At 44.0% G+C, this 27034-nt stretch overlaps 1 protein-coding gene across 2 annotated transcripts in view; it reads right to left on the reverse strand.

The window, feature by feature from the left end:
- Nucleotides 1–27034, reverse strand: part of zeb1b (zinc finger E-box binding homeobox 1b) — a 351810-nt gene that overhangs the window by 15289 nt on the left and 309487 nt on the right. For both annotated transcript variants that reach the window (XM_028804323.2, XM_028804319.2), the window contains 3 exons: nt 15310–15512; nt 9716–9821; nt 1531–3320 (listed from right to left, as the gene is read on the reverse strand). In XM_028804323.2, coding sequence (XP_028660156.1) covers nt 1531–3320; nt 9716–9821; nt 15310–15512 — 2099 coding nt within the window. The remainder of the gene's footprint in view (nt 1–1530; nt 3321–9715; nt 9822–15309; nt 15513–27034) is intronic.

Raw genomic sequence — 27034 nt, forward strand, 5'->3', positions numbered from 1 at the left:
TGTATGCATTGCATTGGTCATTCCAACAGACGGCGCATCACAAACATATTTAGTACTAAAATGCATTGCATTAGTCATTCCTAGGGATGGCACATCACAAACATTAATGCTGTTTTTATGAAACCCATACCAAATGGCACATAACAGAGGCATATTCCTTGCATTTTTCATTCAACAGATGGTGCACCACAAAGACTTTTTGTAATAAAATGCACTGCATTTGTCATTCCAAAAGATGGCACATTAGAAACATTATAACTGCTTTTATAAATCCCATTCCCAATGGCAAATAACAAAGTGTAATCAGAATATAAGTTTAATGTCACTGCGCTCTGTGCAAATATTTTAAATCTGTTTTTCTTTGCTTTCTACATGCACAGTTGAGCCAGATTTAGTACAAAGGGGCTCAGCATTTAGAACCTAGGCCAAGCATAGGACAAGATAGACAGAGACAAATGGGTAACATGCACTATTGCTGTGTGTTAGAGTCAGCGTGCCTCTCTTTGCCTTGTTTGGAATGGCATGATTCACCTAAGTGGTATAAAGGGTATAAAGCCTTGGAACATTGCCTGGCACACCTTTGAAGCCGACGGACGGATGGAAGATTACGTCATCCGATCCTGAAAATCCTTCCAACGCTGAGACGAAAATGGCAGACTCTACAGAAGGTCTTGTCATGGCTTCCCGTCTGTTATGCCGTGTAAACCATCATTAAAGAAAACTAAGTTATTTTCTCTTATCTGATTTCTTACCGCCGTATCACTATGGGAGGGATATCACCTCATTATAATATATCTATATAGGTTCAGGCTACTTAAAATGCCACAATTAAAAAGAACTTATTCCAACCAGGGAGCTAGCGCCCTCTAGAGGAAAACAAAGAGGCAAACTGTATGCATTGAACTTGTCATTCCAACAGATGGTGCGCCATAAACATTAATAAGGCTTTTACGTTTCCCATGCCAAATGGCATATAACAGAGACATATGCACTGCAAACGTTAACACTGACATCTACTTTATCTATCTGTCTACTTTGATTATTGGGATTTTAAGACGGGTAGCACGACTAGTAGTAATATATTTATATCATGTTAAAGAAGGAGGCCCCATACTTCATCAGTATACCTCATTTTAAGAGCTGTAATGTAAAAACTCCATATATGTCTAATTTTTGTGACAGATGTGCCTACAGTGCATGCCAAGAGAGTCGTCCCGATGCACAGTAAATTGCACAATGTACCAAGGGGCATTACGCATACCCGTGACACAACTTGGCTATAGAAGGCACCTCCTGGCAATGTAAGTTAGCTTATTTTGCTCTCACCCGTATGAAGGCCCATGCAGTGTATGGGTTAAGGCAAAGCTAATTGACCATTTTTTTTTTTTTTATTGACCTGAAGGCCACAGTGAAGATCACCAACGGCACAGAAAAACGAGCTGACAAAGCTCCTCACAACGACCAGTTTTTAAGAAACAGCTGCCTAGCGCCGCCCGCCCAGTTGGTACGGCTGAGGTATTGTTTACACACCTGGTTTCCATTCGTCTGCACTGCTTTCTGTTGAGCTTCACATCCGGCTGGGCTGCTGGCCATCGTTGAGTACGTGTACGTCACCTGCGGGATAAGGATGGTCGATTTGTTGGTAGCCAGAGCCCTCAGACAAGGAACGCTGTTCTTGTCAGTAATGGCCACAATAGTCGGGAGCTGAGTGGTGACAGTGGGGATGGCAATGTTAATAGGATTGGCACTTGAGGAACTAACATAAATAGGATTTGGGTTTGTAGTAATACTGTCGCTTACAGGCTGCTCCTTCTTTGTGCAAGTTAAATTCAAGGGTTCTTCCTGAACGGAGTAAACACTGTTCTGGTAAACACTGGTACTGGTGGCTCGGTCCGCGTTCTCTCTGGGTTGCTTTGGTAGTGAAAGATCAAGGGGCTCTGCCTGGGCATCCTGTTCCGAGTCCTCTTCTGTTTTCACTGCAACAGGCCTGGACGAAGATAAATTTAGTGGTAACGGAGGAGGAGTGGTGCTGCTAGAGCCGTTGACCTTCACGTTTAAAGGCCTTATAGAAATCACCTGGGATGTAGTCAATAGGACCGGGCCCTGGGCCACCTGGGTGCCTTCCTGTGATTCCCCTGCTGGAAGAGAGACCGTTTTCGCTTGATCGCACTCGGGGCCGAGGACCTCCTTTTCAGACGGCGGACTTGAAGTCTCCATGGAAATCTGCCCGCTCTGCATCTTCTCAAACCATTTCTTTACAACGTCGAGCGGTAAGTTCACCGAGTCGGAAATCTTGGAGAGTTCCTCCGTAGTTGGCTGTGCATTTAAGGCATAATACGCCTTCAGGAGTGACAGGAGGTTCTTCAGAGGGGGCTGACCTGGAAAGACATTTGCATCGGGCGGCAGAGACGAAACGGCAGAGTCACATTTCTCCGAGTCCGTTCCGTTCAGCTGAGGGGTCTGAGCACCACTGTTGCATTTCGAGTTGCAGTGCTTAGGCTCTTGAAGTCCATTCAAAGCGCTCGGGCAGTCGTCGCACAGTAAACACGTGCCGCTGCCATTTTCGGCCGCTGGACTTTTGCTTTTCTCCGTCTTCACGGTGAGGTCTTCCGGCAGCTTTTCAGTTTTGCAGATTTCGGTATTCCCAGGAATCTCCTTTTTTGGGCTCAGAGGCAGTACCTGAACTTGGCTGGGTTGCTCTAGACTATAATTAATGATGATTTTGGTTGTTCCATCTTGGTCAACCAGAGGAAGACTAAAAGCAGATATAACTGAATGAGAACCCTGCTGGACTGTGGCCGAGCCGATTGTTCCTTGTTCTTTGGACGAATTGGCGTGCGCGTTCTCGAGGACTGCTACTTTGAGAACATTCTGAATGTCGCTTAGGTTGATGCTGATGGGGGAGACCAAACCAACAGTTGGCAAAACCACCGCCTGCACCACGCCCTGAGACGACGCGGTGGCCTGAAGCGAGGAGCCGCCGTTAAACACTCCATTTTGCAGAGGGGCGGCACAATTGATTCCGGACACCACAATAGGCTTGTACTCAAAATCCACAGGTTCAGTTTTGATTTGGTTTAGAGGAAGCTGTTCTTGCAACGGCTTGCTGTTATCTATCTTCTCGCGAAGCTGAGTTCTGGAAGGGGCACTTGGCGATGAGGACAGTGATGGGGAAGGACACTGAGACGTCTTGACACCTGGCCGGGGTCTGCCATTCACTGGCATGACCCCAATGCACTTTTTGCTACTGATGTGGGAGCTGTAGGAGCCGGAGTGGGAAAATCGCTTTTTACAGTTTGGGCATTCATATGGCTTCTCCCCTGGAAAGAAGAACAGAAAGCACAATTTGTTAGGGTCCGATACTAAAAGGACGACAAACATTAAAGAGAACGCTCCAAATTTGAAAGTAAATTAGTACTAATGAATAGTTTCAGGCATTTATTAGAAATAAAAAATCCAAATGGTTATCGTAATTTATCAAATTAATTAGATAAAACAGAAGGAAGCTGTCATGTTTCAGCCAGCATTCCTCACCGGGCTGAAATCTTTATTTGTATTAATGCTTATTTTCTTTATTATGTATGTTATTCTTTGTGTTTATTTGATTATGTCCCTTAATGTCCCAATCACTGCCAGGAACTGCCCACCACTCTATATGTTGGTTCCCCAAGGGGTGGGGCCACCTGCCAATCACCGCCAGGAACTGTCCTCCACTCTATGTCCTGGTTCCCCAAGGGGTGGGGCCACCTGTCAATCACTGTCCTCCACTCTATGTCCTGGTTCCCCAAGGGGTGGAGCCACCTGTCAATCACTGTCCTCCATTCTATGTCCTGGTTCCCCAAGGGGTGTGGCCACCTGCCAATCACCGCCAGTAACTGTCCTCCACCCTATGTCCTGGTTCCCCAAGGGGTGGGGCTAACTGCCAATCACCGCCAGGAACTGTCCTCCATTCTATGTCCTGGTTCCCCAAGGGGTGTGGCCACCTGCCAATCACCGCCAGGAACTGTCCTCCATTCTATGTCCTGGTTCCCCAAGGGGTGGGGCCACCTGTCAATCACTGTCCTCCACCCTATGTCCTGGTTCCCCAAGGGGTGTGGCCACCTGCCAATCACCACCAGGAACTGTCCTCCATTCTGTGTCCTGGTTCCCCAAGGGGTGGGGCCACCTGCCAATCACCGCCAGTAACTGTCCTCCACTCTATGCATTGGTTCCCCAAGGGGCGGGGCCACCTGCCAATCACTGCCAAGAACTGTCGTCCTCCCTATGTGTTGAAGGGCCTTCCATAGTTGCTGGCAGCTCATTTTGAATGTGCTAAGGAGTGGAGTGTTTCTTGTATTTGTGCTTTTTTTTTTTATTTTGGGATTTTCTGGATTTTTGAACCTGTGATCTGTTTTTGAGTTTTGCGTTTGGATTCTGGTTTGGGCTTTGGCTTGCTGTGGATTGTCTTGCCTTTTCAGGCAATTCCTTTGTGTTGTTAGAAGCTTTGTGTTTTAGCAGAGCCTTTTGTTAAAATAAACTTCTTATTTCATAAAGGTTATTCATGGAAGAGGGTTAACATGAAACAAGGAAATTAACTAAGAAATTACACAACCAAAGTAAAGGGCTAGTTATTTAAAAAAAGAGAAACCCTAGCAAGAAACTGAACGGGGAAAATGGAAATCACATGTCAAGCAATGACAAAAACATACATTCCTAATTACAAATAGTCTTGTTTTTCAAAACTAAACTATTTAATCTTTAGTTGAACAGTACTGATTTAAAATACTCAGTAACTGGAATGAGACAAACTGACGATGACTGGGACAAAAATAACAGCAATCGGAGCAAACTAATACCACGGAAAAGAGCTGAGGAAATGGCAGTTTTTTATGTTCCTCTCAGGTGACTGCGACCCCAGTGGTCCTAGCACCCGACTGAACGTATTGTATTCCATAATTCACTCTTAAATTGAAAACAACGAATAAAGGATGGGAAACAAAAGAAATGGAAACAGAGAATAAGGCAGGTGGTCAAAAATTTGGGTACATCTGCCCATCACACCCGTCACACCTTTTTGGGCGCCCCATTCCAAAACCTTTGGCATTTAAAGGAAGTTGCCTTCCCTCCTTTGCAGCTATTAAGAGTCTCCACTCTTCTGGAAAGGCTTTCCACAAGATCATGGAGTGAGTCTGTGGGAATCTGTGCCAGTTCTGCTAAAACAGCATTTATGAGGTCAGGTGCTGTAGTTGGGCGAGAAGACCTGTCTCGTAATCGGCATTCGTGTCAAGTCAAGTGGGCTTTAGTGTGTCACACACCTGCGCTTCGGAGTCAGGGGGTTGACGCCTCATCTCCTTCCTCTGTGGATCACCAGGTGATAAGAAGACCTAAGCCCTAACCAGCTTCCTCATTCCTCTCTAGGCCACGCCCTCTTCCTGATCTCACTTCCGCCTCTTCCCTCCTGGACCCGCCTCTTCCTCTCCACCGCCTATAAAAACCTGACCTCTATCCTTCTCTTTCAGTCCCGTTATGGACACCTTGTGACTGCTTGGCTTCATTAGATTATATGGGGTGGATTCCCCAAAACTTTTTCCACCTTTGTGTTCTTGTATTTACGATTGTCATACCATCCATACACCGCATGCCGCCATACAGTGGCACAGTGGCCTACAGTGATGCAAAATATACATAAACACAAGACAAGTGCAAGACAGGTAAAGAACTATAACTATACAATAATAGATCAATAATTAAAAATAAGTGAACAGATAGCAAGAATTTGAAACAGTAAAAAATAAATAATTACAGTACAAATAATAATAAAAAACGATAGTAGTGACAAACAATAAGTGTACTGCATATAAATTCGCTACTAGGGGCAGATTTGAGGGCAGGGTGGGCAGCCCAGAGTTCAGAGTCTGGCAGCCAAGGGGTAGCATCTGGCAGAACTGGAAGTGGGACGAAGAGACTGTGGGGGTGGTCCTTTCATCCCAAACGTGTTCAGTAGGGTTGATGACAGGGTTCTGCGCAGGCCAATCAAATTCTTCTGTGCCTTTGCGGTCCTGGCTTTGTGCTATGGGAGCCCGGTCATGGCAGAACAGAAAAGGGTCTTCTCCAAACTAGACCACACACAATTGTCTCAAATGTCTTTGTATGCTGCAGCATTAACAGGACCCTTCACTGGAACTGAGGGGCCTAACACAAGCCCTGAAAAGCAATCCCAGGCCATTTTAATGCTCCTCCACTACACTTTACAGTGGGCACTATGCAGTCTAGAAGGTAGTGCTCTCCTGGCATCCACCAAACTCAGATTCATCCATTAGACTGCCGGATAGTGAAGCGCGATTCATCACTTCATAGAACACGTTACAACCGCTCCAAAGTCCATTGTCGGCATTCTTTATAACAGGGGTCGCCAACTCCGGTCCTGGAGGACCACCCTGGCTGCAGGTTTTCATTCTAACCCTTTTTTTAATGAATGCCCTGTTTGTGCTGCTAATTAACTTCTGCAATTAACCTGCAGCGACGGTGGTCCTCCAGGACCGGAGTTGGGGACCCCCTGCTTTACACCACTCCAGCTATAGCTTGGCATAGCGCATTATGATCTTAGGTTTGTGCGCAGCTGGTCGGCCATTTCATGAAGCTCGCAATGAGCAGTTCTTGTGGCAATGATGCCTCCACAGGGCAGTCTAGAATTCTGCTGTGATTGACACACACAGAGGATGGTCGGGTTTCACCTACAATGTGCCCTTGGCAGTCCCACCGTGTGAGTTTTTGTGGTCTGTCACTTTGTGGCTGACCTGTTGTTGCTCCTTGATGTTTCCACATGGGCAGAACTAGCAGAGCAGAACTTTCATGTATTGACATGTGGCAAAGATGGTGTCCTATGACAGCGTCACATTTACAGGGCGAGTCAAAATGATGTTAACACTAATGGATTATTTTTATCTCGACCACACCTTTCCAGGTCGATGGATAGGTCATGGTGGACCATCGCCATGGCCTCCACACTCTCCTGATTTGATATCCTGTGATTTCTGGTTATGGGGTATGATGAAGGAGCACATGTATTGCAGGAAAGTTCATGATATCAATAACCTGAATAACAAAATACGGACTGTGGTATCGTCTATTTCCCGTGAAATGTGTGTCTGGGCTTTATCTGGTACTATTGCTCATTGGTTTTTGTGTGTTGAACGCGATGGTGAACAGGTTGAGACATTCCTGTAAATCATCTTGCACATATGAAGTATGTTCCATCCATCCATTATCCAACCTGCTACAGTGCATCCAGAAAGTATTCACAGCTCATCACTTTTTCCACATTTTGTTATGTTACAGCCTTATTCTAAAATGGTTTAAATTAATTTTTTTCCTCAGAATTCTGCACACAACACCCCATAATGACAACGTGAAAAAAGTTTACTTGAGGTTTTTGCAAATTTATTAAAAATAAAAAAACTGAGAAATCCCATGTCCATAAGTATTCACAGCCTTTGCTCAATACTTTGTCGATGCACCTCTGGCAGCAATTACAGCCTCAAGTCTTTTTGAATATGATGCCACAAGCTTGGCACACCTATCCTTGGCCAGTTTCGCCCATTCCTCTTTGCAGCACCTCTCAAGCTCCATCAGGTTGGATGGGAAGCGTCGGTGCACAGCCATTTTAAGATCTCTCCAGAGATGTTCAATCGGATTCCAAGTCTGGGCTCTGGCTGGGCCACTCAAGGACATTCACAGAGTTGTCCTGAAGCCACTCCTTTGATATCTTGGCTGTGTGCTTAGGGTCGTTGTCCTGCTGAAAGATGAACCGTCGCCCCAGTCTGAGGTCAAGAGCGCTCTGGAGCAGGTTTTCATCCAGGATGTCTCTGTACATTGCTGCAGTCATCTTTCCCTTTATCCTCACTAGTCTCCCAGTTCCTGCCGCTGAAAAACATCCCCACAGCATGATGCTGCCACCACCATGCTTCACTGTAGGGATGGTATTGGCCTGGTGATGAGCGGTGCCTGGTTTCCTCCAAACGTGACGCCTGGCATTCACACCATAGAGTTCAATCTTTGTCTCATTAGACCAGAGAATTTTCTTTCTCATGGTCTGAGAGTCCTTCAGGTGGGCTGCCATGTGCCTTTTACTAAGGAGTGGCTTCCATCTGGCCACTCTACCATACAGGCCTAATTGTTGGATTGCTGCAGAGATGGTTGTCCTTCTGGAAGGTTCTCCTCTCTCCACAGAGGACCTCTGGAGCTCTGACAGAGTGACCATCTGGTTCTTGGTCACCTCCCTGACTAAGGCCCTTCTCCCCTGATCGCTCAGTTTAGATGGCCAGCCAGCTCATGGAAGAGTCCTGGTGGTTTCGAAATTCTTCCACTTACGGATGATGGAGGCCACTGTGCTCATTGGGACCTTCAAAGCAGCAGACATTTTTCTGTAACCTTCCCCAGATTTGTGCCTCGAGACAATCCTGTCTCGGAGGTCTACAGACAATTCCTTTGACTTCATGCTTGGTTTGTGCTCTGACATGAACTGTCAACTGTGGGACCTTATATAGACAGGTGTGTGCCTTTCCAAATCATGTCCAGTCAACTGAATTTACCACAGGTGGACTCCAATGAAGCTGCAGAAACATCTCAAGGATGATCAGGGGAAACGGGATGCACCTGAGCTCAATTTTGAGCTTCATGGCAAAGGCTGTGAATACTTATGTACATGTGCTTTCTCAGTTATTTATTTTTAATAAATTTGCAAAAACCCCAAGTAAACTTTTTTTCACGTTGTCATTATGGGGTGTTGTGTGTAGAATTCAGAGGAAAAAAATGAATTTAATCCATTTTGGAATAAGGCTGTAACATAACAAAATGTGGAAAAAGTGATGCGCTGTGAATACTTTCCGGATGCACTGTATATCCTAACTACAGGGTCACGGGGGGTCTGCTGGAGCCAATCCCAGCCAACACAGGGTGCAAGGCAGGAAACAAACCCCGGGCAGGGTGCCAGCCCACCGCAGGGCACATACACACACACCAAGCACACAGTAGGGACAATTTCGGATCGCTAACGCACCTAACCTGCATGTCTTTGGACTGTGGGAGGAAACCCAAGCAGACACGAGGAGAACATGCAAACTCCACGCAGGGAGGACCCGGGAAGCGAACCCAAGTCTCCTAACTGCGAGGCAGCAGCGCTACCCACTGCGCCACCGTGCTGCCCATGAAGTATGTTTTGTGAATAACTTGTTTCTGCCATTCAAATGTTAACATAATTTTGACACACCCTGTAAAGTCCCTGAGCTCTTCAGTACGACCCGTTCCACCGCCAACAGAGACTGCTGGTTATTTGCGTGCGCTTACATACCTGTTAACAATGGGTGCGGCTGAAACACCTGAGTTTAATAATTTAGAGGGGTGTCCAGGTATTTTTAGCCATATAGTGTGGGTGTAGCTTGGGGTCTAGGCAGAGGAAACAATCCTGACGACAAGGACCACCCTTATTTATGACCCTCACTGTCATTTTAAGCTGTTCCGTTTTAGTACAACACAGAAGTACTGACTTAGAGTAGGTGCCATCATGTGACTGTGCTCAGATGTGTAAATGGCAAGCAAATTCATTCCCGCTTACCAATTTACCAAGTGTTGTGCTGTGAAAGGAGCAAAGCAGAACACCTACCATTCTTTTCAAAGAATGCAAATGTCAAATAAGAGCTGGAGAATAAGCAGCTGTAAGCAAAGTTCAGATACCTACCGCTGTGAATACGCAAGTGTTCTTTTAGGTGGTGCTTATATTTAAACGCTTTTCCACATTCAGTGCATTTGAACTTCCGATTACCACCAGACTGTGCTACATGACGCTGAAAAACAAGCAAAAAAATAAACATCATTACTTTCGATTGTAATTACATTTCTAAAAAAAAGCATATAAAGCTAACAGAACACTTTCCCACGAATGTGTTATGGCTTCAATGAATGCGGTGCATAGGTGAGAGCTGATGCCTCATGGATCTCAGGACTTGAGTTGGACTGTCAGCCCCTTCCCATCTGGTTTTTCTTTTGTTCTCCATAAGTTTGTATTGATTTCCTCCCCTAACACATGTTACAAACATATGTGAGTGAGTTGGCATAACTGGTGCGTTTAAATTGACACATGTAAGTAGGGCATCTCATCCACCCTATGCATTGATTCCCTAAGGGGTGGGGCCACCTGCCAATCATCGGTTCCTTTGCTGCACTTTAATGCTGCCAAGAAAGCCAAAAATCCAGCACAGCACACTTTGATTAAAGCCCGATCCAGACGGGATTAGTTTTGTACCATGAGGGCAACGAAAGTAGTTATTACTTGAGGACTTCTGTAGTTTTAATCCCGTCCAATTTCCTCAAATGACAAAATCGGGAGTGCTCTCCCCTCAACTTTCTCGTAAACTCAGATATGTGGATGGATATTTGTGGAGTAAACCGCAAGACAAGGATTATATTTTTATATTATGTACATTAAAGAACCATCAACAACAAATCAAATCTAACTAATAATATATTGAACAATTATTACAAAAGTAAAGTTGAATAAGTCGGACTCTGCAGTTGCATGACTAAAAAATTTGCCATAATAATTTTATTTTGGCAAACAATTCAGGTAAATTACCACTTTCAGTAAGCGGAAGTGGGTCAAAAGTTGCAGGAGACTTTAGTGATGTGTGTGATGTTTATGTAAAGCAAAAACGTTCTCAAACATCCATGTATTACCATCTGAACGTCAAACGGAAAATTGTGATTATCTCGAAAACCGGTCATTTTTCGAAAAATGCAAAGTGACAAAAAATGCTTACAATGTATTGCTTTACCATAATATGATGTGAAATGATCACATTTTTTATATTTTTGGGGAAACGTTTTAGGTAAAGTACCACTTCCGGTTAGTGGAAACAGCTCAAAAGTTGATCGAAATCTACGTTTTGTACCTAATACTTGTCTGAACAATTTGGTTGACCCAAGTGTACTCAAGTTATCGTGTTTACTCACACACAGAGACGCACACAGACAAGACATAATTCCAAAAATGATATTTTCAGTCTAAAACGTTGAGATTCATCAACATCTTGAAATCGAATTTTTGGATGATTCCAATACTTTCCCTATACTTCGTATATGAGGATTCAGGGAGGTCTAAAACGTCGAGATTCATTAAAATCTCGGAATCAAATATTTGGACGATTCCAATACTATCCCTATACTTCGTATGCGAGAAAGTAAAAATCTGATTGCTGACAATGGATTAATGAACAGAATTGTATGGGTGGGCTTCTTGCAAACATTTTGCAGTGTAAGTATATACCTGTAAGCAGCAGCAGAAGAAGAAGTCATTGCATTTATATATAGCGCTTTAGCGTACATAGGGATGGGTGGCACCACTTCAACCACCACCATAGTGGGCGTTCAATAAGAACTCGCGACTGATAACGACAGAGTCAGAAGTGACTTCAGGCACCTTGTATTAATTCATGGCAGAAGTCATTATTCAGCACCCATCTGTGCACTCTTCTTTGCCTTTTCCAATTCACCAGCATTAAATGGGGTTACCAAGGTGGAATCCTTACCCTTTGTTTTGACTCCTCTCTTGATTTATTTATATATTTTATACATATATACATTTATATACAGTATATATATATATCTATATATGCCATAAAATACCTGTCAAATAATACAAAGAGTACACAACACATATTTTGCTCTAATTGGGGCTTATCAGGTGTACGCACCTTTGCTTCCCCTTGCGGGGATCGAACCTCGGACATCAGTGCCTGAGGCAGAGCCTCAGATGTTGTGCCATGACAACTGGTTCGCTTACCTGACAGGGTGACAATTGAAGTATTATATCCATAGGTCTGATCTGCAGTCTGATTATTTGGGTGGTCACCCACCAGGTAACACTTGTGGTTGGTCGGCCAGTTGGCAAACATCCACCATGTCCTCTCAGATGTGAGAAGCCACAAGTGTTACCTGGTAGGTGACCACCCAAATAATCAGATTGTGATCAGACCTAATATATTTTAATGGATGGCAGGCAGGGTCCTGGGTATGATAATAAACTGTATCAGACCCTGCAAACGGTCCTCCAACTTGCAGGGAAATCATGGGGGTAGGTGGCAGGATTGGCACTCAAGTCACTGTAAAAAAAACAAACTTCCGCAGCTCTGAGACGACGGACAGGACTCCTTTCTGCTCTCCGTGGGAGTATCTCTGCCATAAGAAGGCTGCTTTCATTCTGAAGGGGATGAGGAAAGCCCTTGAGAGCCTGGAAACTGTCAGAGAGCCAATGGGGACAGGCCTGTTGGGGATCAGAACTGGTGTGGCACTGAGGCATTGCCCGCTGCACAGCAGCACTCGGGTCCCGATTTGAGGGGGCCTATCCGGGCCCTCTCTCCGGCATGATGATCGTCTTCATCCACTGTCGGAGGAATTTTGTAAACTCCATATTTCAGTGGTGGCACTCTCTGAGTTGGGCAGACCTGGGACTGGCTAGATCTCTGTAGGTGGGTACATCAGACATCCAATAGACAAGGTATCCAGAGAGTGCTGTAATCGGAATCTCATGTAGGGACTGGCATCCCAACTGGGACTGAACAAGGATCCTTACCCAGGCCAGTATAATGAAAGGACAGGGGAAGACAAAATATTTGGGTTATTCTCTTCATCAAAACGCTACGTGGCAGCCTCCCTGGGTGACGGTACCTCTACGGATACCCACAGGACATGTTGGGTACTACAGTTCCATGGACCTGTTGGGTTCCATGGGTACTTCCAGGGAGTGCTGAGGGGATTAATATTCCCCAGTTTCTACAGCTTCAGCCTCACTCTGAAGTACATCCAGAGTCCTAATTAGAGTTGGACGTGGATGAGGGAGTGGAACAGAGAAAAGCAAAAGAAAGAAAGAGTTGTACAGAAGGTACTGTTGCCATTAAAACACTTTAGCTGTTGTGGTGTAGATGTGTCATCTACATATATAGACACCTACCATTCTTTTCAAAGAAGACAAATGTCAAATAAGAGCTGGAGAATAAGCAGCTGTAAGCAAAGAAAAGGTTGCAAGAAAGGTAAATGAATCTTTGTGATTCTCTGGATTTCTATATTGATTCTTAATAAAATGTGGTCAGATCTTCTACTAAGTCATAATTCTAGACAAGCACAATCTGACTCAACTACTAACACACACAGTTGGACTTTTCGTGTCTGTACTGAGCACATTGAGTCATCATTCACAGTGCAGGCCGGACAAAGTAAGTGACTTCCGTGTTAATGACGTCTCGAGAAGCGATTTTTAGAAAGGTGCCTCAATTAAGGAGACGAGACTTGAAGTGGGGGCTTCCCAGGTGCCTCAGTCTTTAAATAAAGGCACACAAAGCCTGCTTAATGACAAAACGGTTCTCCTCATGAAAGATTGGTTAGCGTGAACCATATATTGATCCAAATGACTACCACAGGACTTTAGACGATGCATTATACAGAGGCCTAATGCCAGAAAAATCTGCAAAAGCATTGCTGAAGTCCTGGGTGTTCATCAATCCATGGGAGGTCAAATTGTCTACAAAGTCTCGCCAAGACAGATCCCAGAACAAAAAAAACCCACGGATTGCTGACAATGGATTAGTGGACAGAAATGTATGGATGGCAGTGTAGGTATTTACCTGCTCACAGTGGAAGAAGAAGAACAGGTTGCATTTTATAGCTCCTTTCAAGACACTCAAGAGTGTCTTGTATAGAAATGGGGGAAGCCACTTGAGCCACCACCAATGTGCAGCATCCACTTGAATGATGTGACGGCAGCCATTTTTGCATCACACATTAGCTATTAGGTGGTGAAAGAGAGAGAGAGATACTGTAGTTAGCCAGTTAGAGATGAGGGATGATTAGCGGGCCAGAATGACCGGGATATGACGGACAATTCAGAAAGGCCATCAGGATACACCCTACTCGTTACTAAGGATGCCCACAGAGAGTCAGAACCTCAGTTTTACATCTCATTCAAAGGATGACACCATTTTTACAGCACAGTGTCCCCATCACTGCACTGGGGCATTGGGATTCACACACAGACCACAGGGTAAGTGCCCCCTGCTGGCCTTGCCAACATCTCTCCCAGCAGCGACCCAAGCTTTTCCTGGTTGGTCTCCCATCCAAGTACTGGCCGGGCCCATGTGGCTTCAGGTAGATGCACAGGTGGTATGGCTGCTGGCAATAAGAGCACATACCCATGATACTTTAGAATGCCCAGCAGGTCATGCTTTGGTCATCAGATCTATGACTGGACTGTAGCTATTCTCATTAGGAATGGGCATCTTGTAAAGATCACTCCAAGAACATAAGAGGCAATACTGAAAGAGGCACAAAAAAACCCCCAAGGGAAACAGAAAAAGTCCTCCAGAAAAGTCTACAAAAATGTAAAAGTCTTTGTTTTACGTGTCCACCATCAGGAAAACACGGAACAAGACTGGTGTTCATTGAAGGACACCACACAGTAAATCTCTGCTGTCAAGAAAAAAGAACACATTGCAGCAGATCTTATGGGTGTCTACCTGGGTGATTCACAACACTTCTGAGAAAATGTGGACGGTTGAGACAAAAGTTGAAACTTTCTGGCACAAATGCACAACATTAGGGAAAAGGCCCGTAGACCAACACTAACAGCTCACGCCAATGCTGCGTGATGTTGAGTGAGCATCCTGGTTTTGGCCTACTTTGCTGCCTTAGGACGTAGATGCCTTCAATCATCGGGGGAACAATCCAGCCAAAGGTGAATCAAGACATTTTACAGGGACAACAGTTCATGACCTCAAGCTTAAGACAGTGAGACAAACCGCACAAATACATCAACTAAAGAATGGCTGACAAAGAAGATTTGTGTTTTTCAAAGTCCTGACCATAACACGAGTGAGATGCTATGGCTCGACCTGAAGGGCTCCGTGCAATCTAAACAACCCGGAAATATCGATGAAGCGAAACAGATTTGTCAGGTTGTGTGGTCCACAAGTCATCCTCAATGTGCAGCCACAGGAAACGTTTGGCTGTTCCTGCTAAAGGAGGACTTACAAGTTATCGAAATTACTTATGTTTTCCAGCCTACGCTGTGAATGATTAGTCGACATGCTCAGTAAAGACCAGACAAGTCCAACAGTGTGTGTGTTATTAGTTTACTCAGATTGTCATTGTCTAGAATTGTGACTTGGATGGAGTTCTGAGCACATTTTATTAGAAATCCAGCAAATTCCAAAGGGTTCACTTACTTTTTCTTGCAAATGTATGCATACGCAGTAAACACAACTGTCACGATGCCAGATGTCCTACCTGATCTCGCCCAGATTTGTGTGCGGTCATGTGACGATCAAGCTGCGTCCTGTAGGCAAAAGTGTAACTGCACAAAGAACAGCTGAAGTTATCTTCGTTCTTCTCGTGGCGATATTTGATGTGTTCCTTTAGTGATGTGTAGCGTTTGTATCCCCTGTCACAGTATGGACACGTGAGAAGCTGAGAAAATGCATCAGGCGTCCCTGTGTAGGACAAAACAAAGAAAAAAATGACATGGCAGGTAAGAATTGACTTATTACAGTACATGTGTTAGAGAATAACACGTTGCAAGAGCCCATTCCCAGCCTACTCCACTTCCCATGTAATAAGCACATCAGTTTACTGTAACATAACCCTGTGTTAAAAGGCAACTCATCCTTAGTCCCCACAATAAGGCGTCCCCACATTTTTTAAAGCGGACCTGTACTTTTATTAAACTCTTTGAGGGCTCAATCTTTTTTCAGAGCGGTCTTCAGCCACCGGAGCAAAAGGTGGTTCTGGCGAGAGAGAGAAGCAAATGCACAAAGCAAAATCCTCCACGGACAACCTTTTGCATATTATTGCTGAATTGGACTTATCTGACTCCGATTTTGATGCAAATGACCTGGACATTGAAAACGAAAAGTAATGTACCGTCTGTGGCAGGCCGCTGGGGGTGGTACCCAGCCGGGACGCCCAAGAGGACCGGAGGAAGGCTTGTGCCTCCTCCAGACCACGAGGGGGCGACCGCCCTGGTTGTGTTGGGGACCACGGGTGCAGGGTTTGGAAGCCCAACCCTGTAGGGGCCGTGGTCACCGCCAGTCAGTGCCTAGAGAGCCCTGGACCTCAGTACTTCTGCCACACCCGGAAGTGCTGGGGGAAGAAGAACGGGGACACCCGGAGTCCTTCCTGGTGTGCAGCCGGCACTTCTGCCACACAGGGGAGTGTCGGGGAGCACCTGGAGCCCATCCGGGTGTGCATAAAAGGGGCCGCCTCCCTTCAGACAGTGACTGGAGTCGGGCAGAAGTGGACAAGAGTCGTGTTGGAGAGGAGTGGAGGTGGCCTGAAGAAGGCAGGCACTGGAGAGAGAGGCCTGGACTTTGTGGGATTGGCGCTGGAGGCACTGGGTTTGTGCAGATTTAAATACTGTAAATAAACGTGTGTTGGGTGCAAAATGATGTCCGTCTGTCTGTGTCTGGGCTGCTTCTCACACATCATAAACTGATTGATCCCCAGCTGATTGTCGTGCTGAACCTGTGTACGTAGCGGCCGGCAGCTGCGTGAAGATAGATAGATAGATAGATAGATAGATAGATAGATAGATACTTTATTAATCCCAATGGGAAATTCACATTCTTCAGCAGCAGCATACTGATACAATAAATAATATTAAATTAAAGAATGATAATAATACAGGTGAAAAAAACAGACAATAACTATGTATAATGTTAAATATTAACGTTTACCCCCCCTGGTGGAATTAAAGAGTCGCATAGTTTGGGGGAGGAACGATCTCCTCAATCTGTCTGTGGAGCAGGACAGTGACAGCAGTCTGTCGCTAAAGCTGCTCTTCTGTCTGGAGATGACATTATTTAATGGATGCAGTGGATTCTCCATAATTGATAGGAGCCTGCTGAGCGCCCTTCGCTCTGCCACAGATGTTAAACTGTCCAGCTCCATGCCAACAATAGAGCCTGCCTTCCTCACCAGTTTGTCCAGGCGTGAGGCGTCTTTCCTCTTAATGCTGCCTCCCCAGCACACCACTGCGTAGAAGAGGGCGCTCGCCACAACTGTTTGATAGAACATCTGCAGCATCTTATTGCAGATGTTGAAGGAAGCCAGCCTTCTAAGGAAGTATAACCGGCTTTGTCCTTTCTTGCACAGCGCATCAGTATTGGCAGTCCAGTCTAATTTATCATCCAGCTGCACTCCCAGATATTTATAGGTCTGCACCATCTGCACACAGTCACCTTTGATGATCACTGGGTCTATGAGGGGTCTGGGCCTCCTAAAATCCACCACCAGCTCCTTGGTTTTGCTGGTGTTCAGGTGTAGGTGGTTTGAGTCGGACCATTTAACAAAGTCCTTGATTAAGTTCCTATATTCCTCCTCCTGCCCACTCCTGATGCAGCCCACGATAGCAGTGTTGTCAGCGAACTTTTGCACGTGGCAGGACTCCGAGTTGTATTGGAAGTCCGATGTATATAGGCTGAACAGGACCGGAGAAAGTACAGTCCCTTGTGGCGCTCCTGTGTTGCTGACCACAATGTCAGACGTGCAGTTCCCAAGACGCACATACTGAGGTCTGTCTTTAAGATAGTCCACGATCCATGCCATTAGGTATGAATCTAATCCCATCTCTGTCAGCTTGTCCCTAAGGAGCAGAGGTTGGATTGTGTTGAAGGCGCTAGAGAAGTCTAGAAACATAATTCTTACAGCACCACTGCCTCTGTCCAAGTGAGAGAGGGATCGGTGTACTCCATCTGGACCCGCTGCTTTGCTGACACGAAGTCTCCTCAGCTCTCTGCTCACTTGCGCTGTTGTTATTATGGGTGGGGATGTCTCTCCTATGCTGGTATCAGCAGAAGGATGTGTGGAGGGTGCAGTACTCCGAGGTGAGAGTGAGAGTGGGTTAGGGTGGTCAAACCTGTTAAAAAAGTTGTTCATTTGGTTTGCTCTCTTCACGTCTCTCTCAATGGTGGTACCCCGCTTCGAGCTGCAGCCAGTGATGATCTTCATCCCATCCCACACTTCCTTCATGCTGTTATTCTGCAACTTCTGCTCCAGCTTTCTCCTGTACTGCTCCTTCGCCGCCCTGAGTTGGACTCGGAGTTCCTTCTGCACGCGCTTGAGCTCATGCTGATCACCGTCTTTAAAAGCCCTTTTTTTCTGATTCAAAAGGCCCTTGATGTCACTTGTAATCCATGGCTTGTTGTTAGCATAGCAGCGTACTGTTCTTACTGGAACTACAATGTCCATACAGAAGTTGATGTAGTCAGTAGTGCAGTCAACAACTTCCTCAATGTTCTCATTATGAGATCCCTGCAGGATATCCCAGTCTGTAGTTCCAAAAAGTTCTCTCAGAGTATTCTCAGCCTCCAGGGTCCACTTCCTGAATGATCGTGTGGTTGTAGGTAGGACTCTAACTTTTGATTTATAGTGAGGCTGAAGCAGAACCAGGTTATGATCTCCTTTCCCAAGCGCAGGCAGCGGGGTGGCACTGTATGCGTCTTTAACGTTTGCATACAGTAAATCAATAGTCTTATTTCCCCGGGTGTTACAGTCCACATACTGGGTGAATGCAGGCAATGTTTTGAAGACACTCCTATATGTCGTTATATGTCGACATCCGCCTCTAAAGAGTTAAATGATGGCAACGAACCCCTTGCCCGAGTATCCCCCACCAGCCACTGGTTTTCTCTTTCTCTTCCAGATCTGTTCTTCACAGTAAACTAGTAGTAATAGCATTGGACTGGCAGATTCAATATCGCACCATGTGCCACTTAACATTTGTACAAGATGTCTATCTCTATTAAAGTATAATACACTATTGTCATGACCGTGGGAATAACAAAGCATAAAGTCTCAAAAAATAGTAACAAAAAGTCCCACAAGTGGAAGGACCCATCAACTTTTGGCTTATGAGGACATAAAAGGTAGACGAAGAATCCTCATAAATAAAAATATTCATAATGCAAAAATGTTCTGTAGCACAAAGACGCTCGGATGAGCACATAAAACACAGAAGGAGTTGCCGTCAAGGCAAACAAACGCCAATAAACAAACACAGAGACAGGACAAAAAACGAGCAAGAGGTCAGAAATCCAGTATATTCACAAAGTATTCACCAATGCCGGCGCATACAATGAACCACAAGGGACTGTGGGCTGCCCCCTGCTGTATAAGGCTGAGGTTAGCCCCTTGATGTGCATCTTTGGGAACTACCCACACAGGATGCACGGAACATAACAGAAGACACGAGGACACACAGGAACTAAATGATCAACAATTTATACATATAAAATACAATGTCTGTCTGTCTGTTTCCTATACAATCTTACCTCATTTGACTGATCTAGACCAAATTTTGCACAGTTGCACTCTGGGACCATACGGACAAGACAGACTACTTTGGAACCCAACATTTTGACTCTGTGGGTACCAGTGTTTATTTTTTTTTCTCCTAATCCATTCTGACCCAAAAAGAACAAACTCTCGACTCATGAAACAGTGATGGAGTGACAGTGTGGATGATGAATGGGACAGTTAGCAATAACAGCAGGGTCAGTCGGTCATTTTCTAACCCTCTTAGTCCTGAACAGGTTTGTGGGGGTGCTGGAACCTATCCCAGCTAGCACAGGGAGAAAGGCAGGAACAAACCTGGAACACCATTTCTACTCTATTCTATTTATTTATTTATTTTTCCTACTATTTCAGTTTTACTCTGTTGGCCTAGCTTTCATTCTCATTGGTGGGGTTGATTTGATTCAAACCTAGTTTTGTACAATTGGACTTGCTTGTACGGAATGTTATTTGATTTTAGTAAATTCAATAAAATGTTAAAAAAAAAAACACATGCAGACAATGGTGGGTATATGTATTGTGGCAGATGGCCGGGACCCATGCATGGTTGGGATGCCCCTTTGACACTGGGGAGCAGTCATGGGATGCACACGACATCCCCCGGAACACTTGTTGGCAGCCCCCCTGGGTTGCATCGGGGCCAATATATTGCTCTGTGGCCACCACCAGGGGGCGCTGCACGGCCTAATGAGCCCGTATAGGCGGGAGCGCAGCCACACCCGGAGGTGCAGCCGGAAGTAGGTCAACGGGAACCTGCAGCACTTCGGGATGGGCTATAAGAGGAGCAGACAGTCACCACTCCGGAGTCAGGAGGAGGAGGATGAAGCTACCTGGGAGGAGTAGTGGAGGAAGAAGAAGAATAGTGTGGTTTGGGGTGATTTACTTTGTGTGTTGTTTTGGGACTGTGTTGGGCCGGTGGGATACGGGGAAGACTTTTCATTTATTTTACACGAGACTCCATTGTCAGTCTGTGTCTGTGTATATACTGTTTTTACTCGTGTACCACGCGCCCTCGTGTAAGATGCGCACCCTAATTTTTATAAAGAAAACTGCGAAAAAAATTGGCCCCGTGTACGACGCGTGTTGTGATTGTATAGGAAGCGTTTATACCCTTCTGTTTTTGTTGCATGACGAAAGAGCGAGCGAGTGAGCGAGAGAGAGCGATAGCGAGTGAGCGAGAGAGAGAGAGAGCGCGAGAGCGAGCCCAAGCAGAAGTAAACATCCCAGAAAAAAATTTCCTCGTGTATGACATCCACCTGATTTTCTAATGCTAATTTTCAGGAAAAAATGTGCGCATGGTACACGAGTAAATACGGTATATATAAAGTAGCTGTGTAAGGCCATGCTGTAAAAAGCCAGGCTCCTAGAAAACATGGATTGTGGCACTTCAATCAGTCAATCAATGTGCATGAGTGGCTAAGCAACTTTCTCTCTCCTCAGCAGTTTCATTTTGCTGATGTGCTCGCCTCCATTGTCTATCAGCGGCTAAGCGAGTTTCTCTCTCCTTGGAGGTTTCGTTTTGCCGACGTGATGGCCTCTCTTGTGTATTAGTGGCTAAGTGAGTTTCTCTTTTGTCAGCGGTTTCACTTTGGTGACAGAGTCAATTTCTTTGAGCTTCATGCAGTAGCCTCGCACTTCCGGGCCGGCCAGACAGACAGACAGACTGACTGACTGACTGACTGACTGACTGACTCACTCTCTCTTCCACGCGTAGACGTTTATATATAAGATGTAAAACAGGATGTCTGTCTGTGTATTCCCAATATAATCCTACACCCTTTGACCAATCTGGACCACATTTTGTATAGTTGCTCTTTAGGACCATACAGACAAGAGAAACTACTTTGGAACCAAAGTTTTGTCGCTGTATGTCACAGTTTGCACACCAGTGCCACCTGCTGGCTCAGACCAAGTGAAACATCTGAAGAGGCTGAAACCAGACAAGCAGACCAAATGAGCAGAGCTTAACATGACTTACCCGGTCAACGCCGTGTGCTGCTTCTGTCTACTGTAATATAAAATGGAGTACCGTGTGCTTTGGCAGGCGGTTGCTGGGTGAGGCCTGATCGAGAGTGGAAGTGCAGCACCATACCAGGGAGAATCGGAGGGGTGTTGTGTAACTCCTGCTTTGTTGGCCTTTCTTAATAATTTATACCCTTGTACTGAGAGGACAAGTCAGAGATGACAGCATTCATGGTTACGACCCACAAGGCATTACCGCAATTCTGGAATCTAATCAGACCTGAAAAGGACAAATTCTTGATTCATGAGAGCAGAGACACTGATGGAGAGGCGGTGTGGATGACGGATGGGACAGCCAGAAATAACAAGAGGGTCACCATTTTTAAAACGCTTGCTTTCTTTTTTCCTTAACCCATTTTACAACACCGGGTACTTCGGCCAGCATTAACATAAACAAGAGAGTCCAAAATGAAAGAAAAAGGCCATAAGAAAAGGAATTTGAACCCCAGCCAGGGAGAAACTCTGTCTGACACCTAACAACTGTTTTGAGTTAAGATTGCATTTGTCTCTATTGATCTCGGAGGTGTCTTTCCTTTCTAATTAGGGGCTCCATTCACAGCGGTGTCCCTACCTCCTGACAGCCCCTACAAAGCTGGCCACAGAGCAATTATGAAGATTTCGACACGACTATTATTTAGCTCATTAGAGCTCATTACAGTTACCAAATATTAAATGGTTTTAAGACACCGAATATTTATGTCAAATTCAAATCCATGGCTTGGCAAATCAATCTCATCCTCCAATTTCGACAGTTAAAATGAGCTTTGAGCGTCAATCCTAAATGGCATGGCGGTGCTCTACTACAGGTGTCTAATAATAACTTCATCAAGTAGGCACGTGTGCTGTCCTTCATGCTTTTCACTGCATTCAGTAACGAGCGCTATACAAAAATAAAGCGAATCCTATGAATCATTTCAGCACAACGGCAAATTGGCGCATAGAGAAATGTCAGCATCTGTCATTTGATTTAAGTATGCAAGAAAGGCAGGAGAGCAGTCCTTATTTAAAATAAACACATTTGAGGAGGTCTTAAATGCGCACAGCTTGGCCTTTTTGCTCTGATATGCTGCCCTGGACTTTTTAAACTTTGTTGGTACAAGCTGCTAATTTTCAGCCCCGACAAGACAGCAGCAGAAGTGATGTGCCGTTCCTTCCTTCTTAGCCACCTTACCATGGCGGCAGCTGAAAGAAGGAGCTGCAAACTGTTTTTGAAGTTGTGCCACTCTGCCGTCTCCTCCAGCCAAATCCTTCTCCATGTGTCTGGCTGAGGCGGCGGTGGTGCTTGAACACACTATTTCCTACAGTCGAGGATGACATCTCTTTCATCTCCTGCTTGGTCCGCCAGTCTGTCTGTTATTAACATTAAAGCAAATCCATCTTTTGGATTTTGGCAAGCTTGTTGAAATCTCATTCATTCTCTCAACTGTACGAATGTTGGCCTTCATTTCTTTTTTCAAGGATGTTTTTTTAAAGTTTTTCATTTCAGTTGTATCTGACATCTGGAGACAAGGGCACACGTTTTAGGGCACCGGTGCAAGTTGCTTTATGTAAAGACTTTGAAGTTGCAGTAAATTGCAGCAAGCAGGCTGTTTCATCCATCAAATTTCTGAACCCTGTAAATACACTTCCAGGGGTGCAGGAAGCCAGAGCCTATCTTGACTGCACTGGGCATGAGGCAGGAATGAACCCTGGATCGGGTATCAACCTGCTACATGAACAAGTGACAGCTAGTGAGGAAGAAGTTAAACGTGTGTAGCGTGTAATCAAGTGTCCAGAACTGAACAAAAATTAGAAGTATACATTTAAGCCTGCATGTGCTGAGAGTTATATATAATCTACCATATAGTGCCTTATCTATCTATCTATCTATCTATCTATCTATCTATCTATCTATCTATCTATCTATCTATCTATCATATAGTGCCTTTCATATCTATCTATCTATTATATAGTGCCTTTCACATCAATCTATCTATCTATCTATCTATCTATCTATCTATCTGTCTGTCTATCTATCTATCTATCTATCTATCTATCTATCTATCTATCATATAGTGCCTTTCATATCTATCTATCTATTATATAGTGCCTTTCACATCAATCTATCTATCTATCTATCTATCTATCTATCTATCTATCTATCTATCTATCATATAGTGCCTTTCACATCTATCTATCTATCTATCTATCTATCTATCTATCTATCTATCTATCTATCTATCTATCTATCTATCTATCATATAGTGCCTTTCATATCTATCTATCTATTATATAGTGCCTTTCACATCAATCTATCTATCTATCTGTCTATCTATCTATCTATCTATCTATCTATCTATCTATCTATCTATCTATCATATAGTGCCTTTCATATCTATCTATCTATTATATAGTGCCTTTCACATCAATCTATCTATCTATCTATCTATCTATCTATCTATCTATCTATCTATCATTTAGTGCCTTTCTCTATCTATTATATAGTGCCTTTCACATCAATCTATCTATCTATCATTTAGTGCCTTTCTCTATCTATTATATAGTGCCTTTCACATCTATCTATCTATCAATCTGTCTATCATTTAGTGCCTTTCTCTCTATATCTATCTATCATATAGTGCCTTTCAAATCTATCTATCTATCTATCTATCTATCTATCTATCTATCTATCTATCTATCTATCTATCTATCTATCTATCTATCTATCTATCATATAGTGCCTTTCACATCTATCTATCTATCTATCTATCTATCTATCTATCTATCTATCTATCTATCTATCATATAGTGCCTTTCACATCTATCTATCTATCTATCTATCTATCTATCTATCTATCTATCTATCTATCTATCTATCATATAGTGCCTTTCATATCTATCTATCTATTATATAGTGCCTTTCACATCTATCTATCTATCTATCTATCTATCTATCTATCTATCTATCTATCTATCTATCTATCTATCTATCTATCATATAGTGCCTTTCATATCTATCTATCTATTATATAGTGCCTTTCACATCAATCTATCTATCTATCTATCTATCTATCTATCTATCTATCTATCTGTCTATCTATCTATCTATCTATCTATCTATCTATCTATCTATCTATCTATCTATCATATAGTGCCTTTCATATCTATCTATCTATTATATAGTGCCTTTCACATCAATCTATCTATCTATCTATCTATCTATCTATCTATCTATCTATCTATCTATCTATCTATCTATCTATCTATCTATCATATAGTGCCTTTCACATCTATCTATCTATCTATCTATCTATCTATCTATCTATCTATCTATCTATCTATCTATCTATCTATCTATCTATCTATCTATCATATAGTGCCTTTCACATCTATCTATCTATCTATCTATCTATCTATCTATCTATCTATCTATCTATCTATCTATCTATCTATCTATCTATCTATCATTTAGTGCCTTTCTCTCTCTATCTATCTATCATATAGTGCCTTTCCTATCTATCTATCTATCTATCTATCTATCTATCTATCTATCTATCTATCTATCTATCTATCTATCTATCTATCTATCTATCTATCTATCTATCTATCTATCTATCTTAATAACAGGCACTATGGTGCAATGGCTGAGACACAGGACTGTAAAGCCCAAGGGTGCCAGTTCAATTTTGGCGTCTGCCTCACCGTGTGTCACTTAACCTGCATGTGTTCCAAGTGTAAAAACAAATCTTTAAATGATTGTGACGTCTCCTTAACTTGTGAACTGCCTTGGATAAAGACATCATAGAAATACATATAATGATACAATCATACTTTGATTCATATCTGCCTCTGGCAGCCTTCTTTTGTGGCTATGTGAAGTTTCGGTAACCAGGGGGCTTATCATGAACTCCAGCATTCGCTGACCTCCCATTAAGCCACAAGTCTAAACGGCAGACATCACAGACGGCAGCTGCCGTGTTTATTGTATCGGTGAAGTGAGGCCTTCCACAGATTTTCTGCTAGACTCTCTTAGCCTCAATGTCAAATCTGTAAGCTTGGGCCAAGGGGTTCGCCACTGTTATCTCTGCATTTCATATGATCAATTGCTCCTTCAGTTCTACTTCATTATTTTGTTTAGAAAAAAATTACTGGAGGGCTTTACTGATTGATTGGGTGAAAGGATCATAGGCTGGTAAAGATATTGCAGAGATGTTGTTTAGCTTCAGGTCTTTGGATTCTTAATCATCAGTAGCTTTCCTCTCAGCATTCCCCCTGGAGATATCAGCACTTCTCTGTATAAAATTCAGCCAACACTCCATCATTATTTAGTTATGTGGAAGGCTATACTGGTTTTGGGGGCTGCTGGTCAGGCCCAAGGACCTTGGGTTCAAGTCCTGGCTTGGATGCTGCTTGTGTGCTGTTAGCACTCTGGTGGACGGGCATCATATCCACTGTTAGAAAAGTAGAATAATTTAAAAATTCTGATTAGGACTGGCCATTTAGGCCAACAAAGCTTGCCAATCCAATCCATGTATTTGTTCTGAAATACCATCAAGTAGAGTTCTGAAGGTTCCTAAAGTCCTTCTGTCCACTGCATTACTTGGTCACTCATTCCATGTGTCTGTGATTCTTTGTGTGAATAAAAGCTTCCACATTTGTGCAAAATTCACTCTCAACAAGATTCCAACTGTGTCCCCGTGTTCTTGTTGAAGAATTTATTTTGAAGTAACAACCTTCATCCAATGTACTAATTCTTCCGCTTTTCCCGGTGAAGGTCGCAGTGGCAGCAGACCAAGCAGGTCAACCCAGACTTCCCTATCCCCATCTACAGATTCCAGCTCATTCCAAGTCATTCCCAAGCTAGCTGTGAGATATAATCTCTCCAGCATGTTCTGGGTCTGTCACAGGGTCTCCACCCAGTGTCCAGAGCAGCTTTACGGGGTGCCACTTGGGAGGAATCCCTACGACATGTCTAAACCACCTCAACAAGTTCCTCTCAATCCTGAACTTTACTCCCGAATCGCTGAGCTTCTCACCCTATCATGGAGTGTCATTTCTGCTACATGTACTTGTGATCTTATTCTTTTGGTCAGTGCCCACAGCTCATGACCATCGGTGAGGACTGGGAGGTAGCTTGACTGGTAAACCAAGAGTTTTCTCTTCAGACTCAGCTAACACTTCACCGCCATGACCAAGCATAAGCTACTCCGATTAGCTTCTTGACATCACATTTTCCCATCATCCATAAATAAGATCTTCAGTCACCTGAGCTCTCCCTCTTGAGGGCAGTTGTTGCCTCCCCTTACCTGGAAAAAGCAATCCACTCAGAATTGGAGGTGATGATGCTCTTCCCAGACACATCACACTCGGGAGTGAATCACTTGAGTCTAGGCTAGAGGTCACAGTCATAGCAGGTAAAGCAGACAATATCAGCTGCAAAAAGCAATGGTGCGACCCCTTGGCTCACCAACTGGACACCCTCACATGCTTGGCTGCGCCTTGACTTCCTGCCTATGAAAACCACAAACAGGAGTGATGACAAGAGCCAGTCTTGGCAGAGCAGAACACCCACAATGAACGATTTTGACTTAACGTCGAATATACGGACTTGATGCCTGATGACAAGAACGAGATTGTGAGTACAATAAATGAGGTTCCTTTG

Source organism: Erpetoichthys calabaricus, chromosome 6, assembly GCF_900747795.2.
Source record: "Erpetoichthys calabaricus chromosome 6, fErpCal1.3, whole genome shotgun sequence".
Taxonomy (NCBI): Eukaryota; Metazoa; Chordata; class Cladistia; order Polypteriformes; family Polypteridae; genus Erpetoichthys; species Erpetoichthys calabaricus.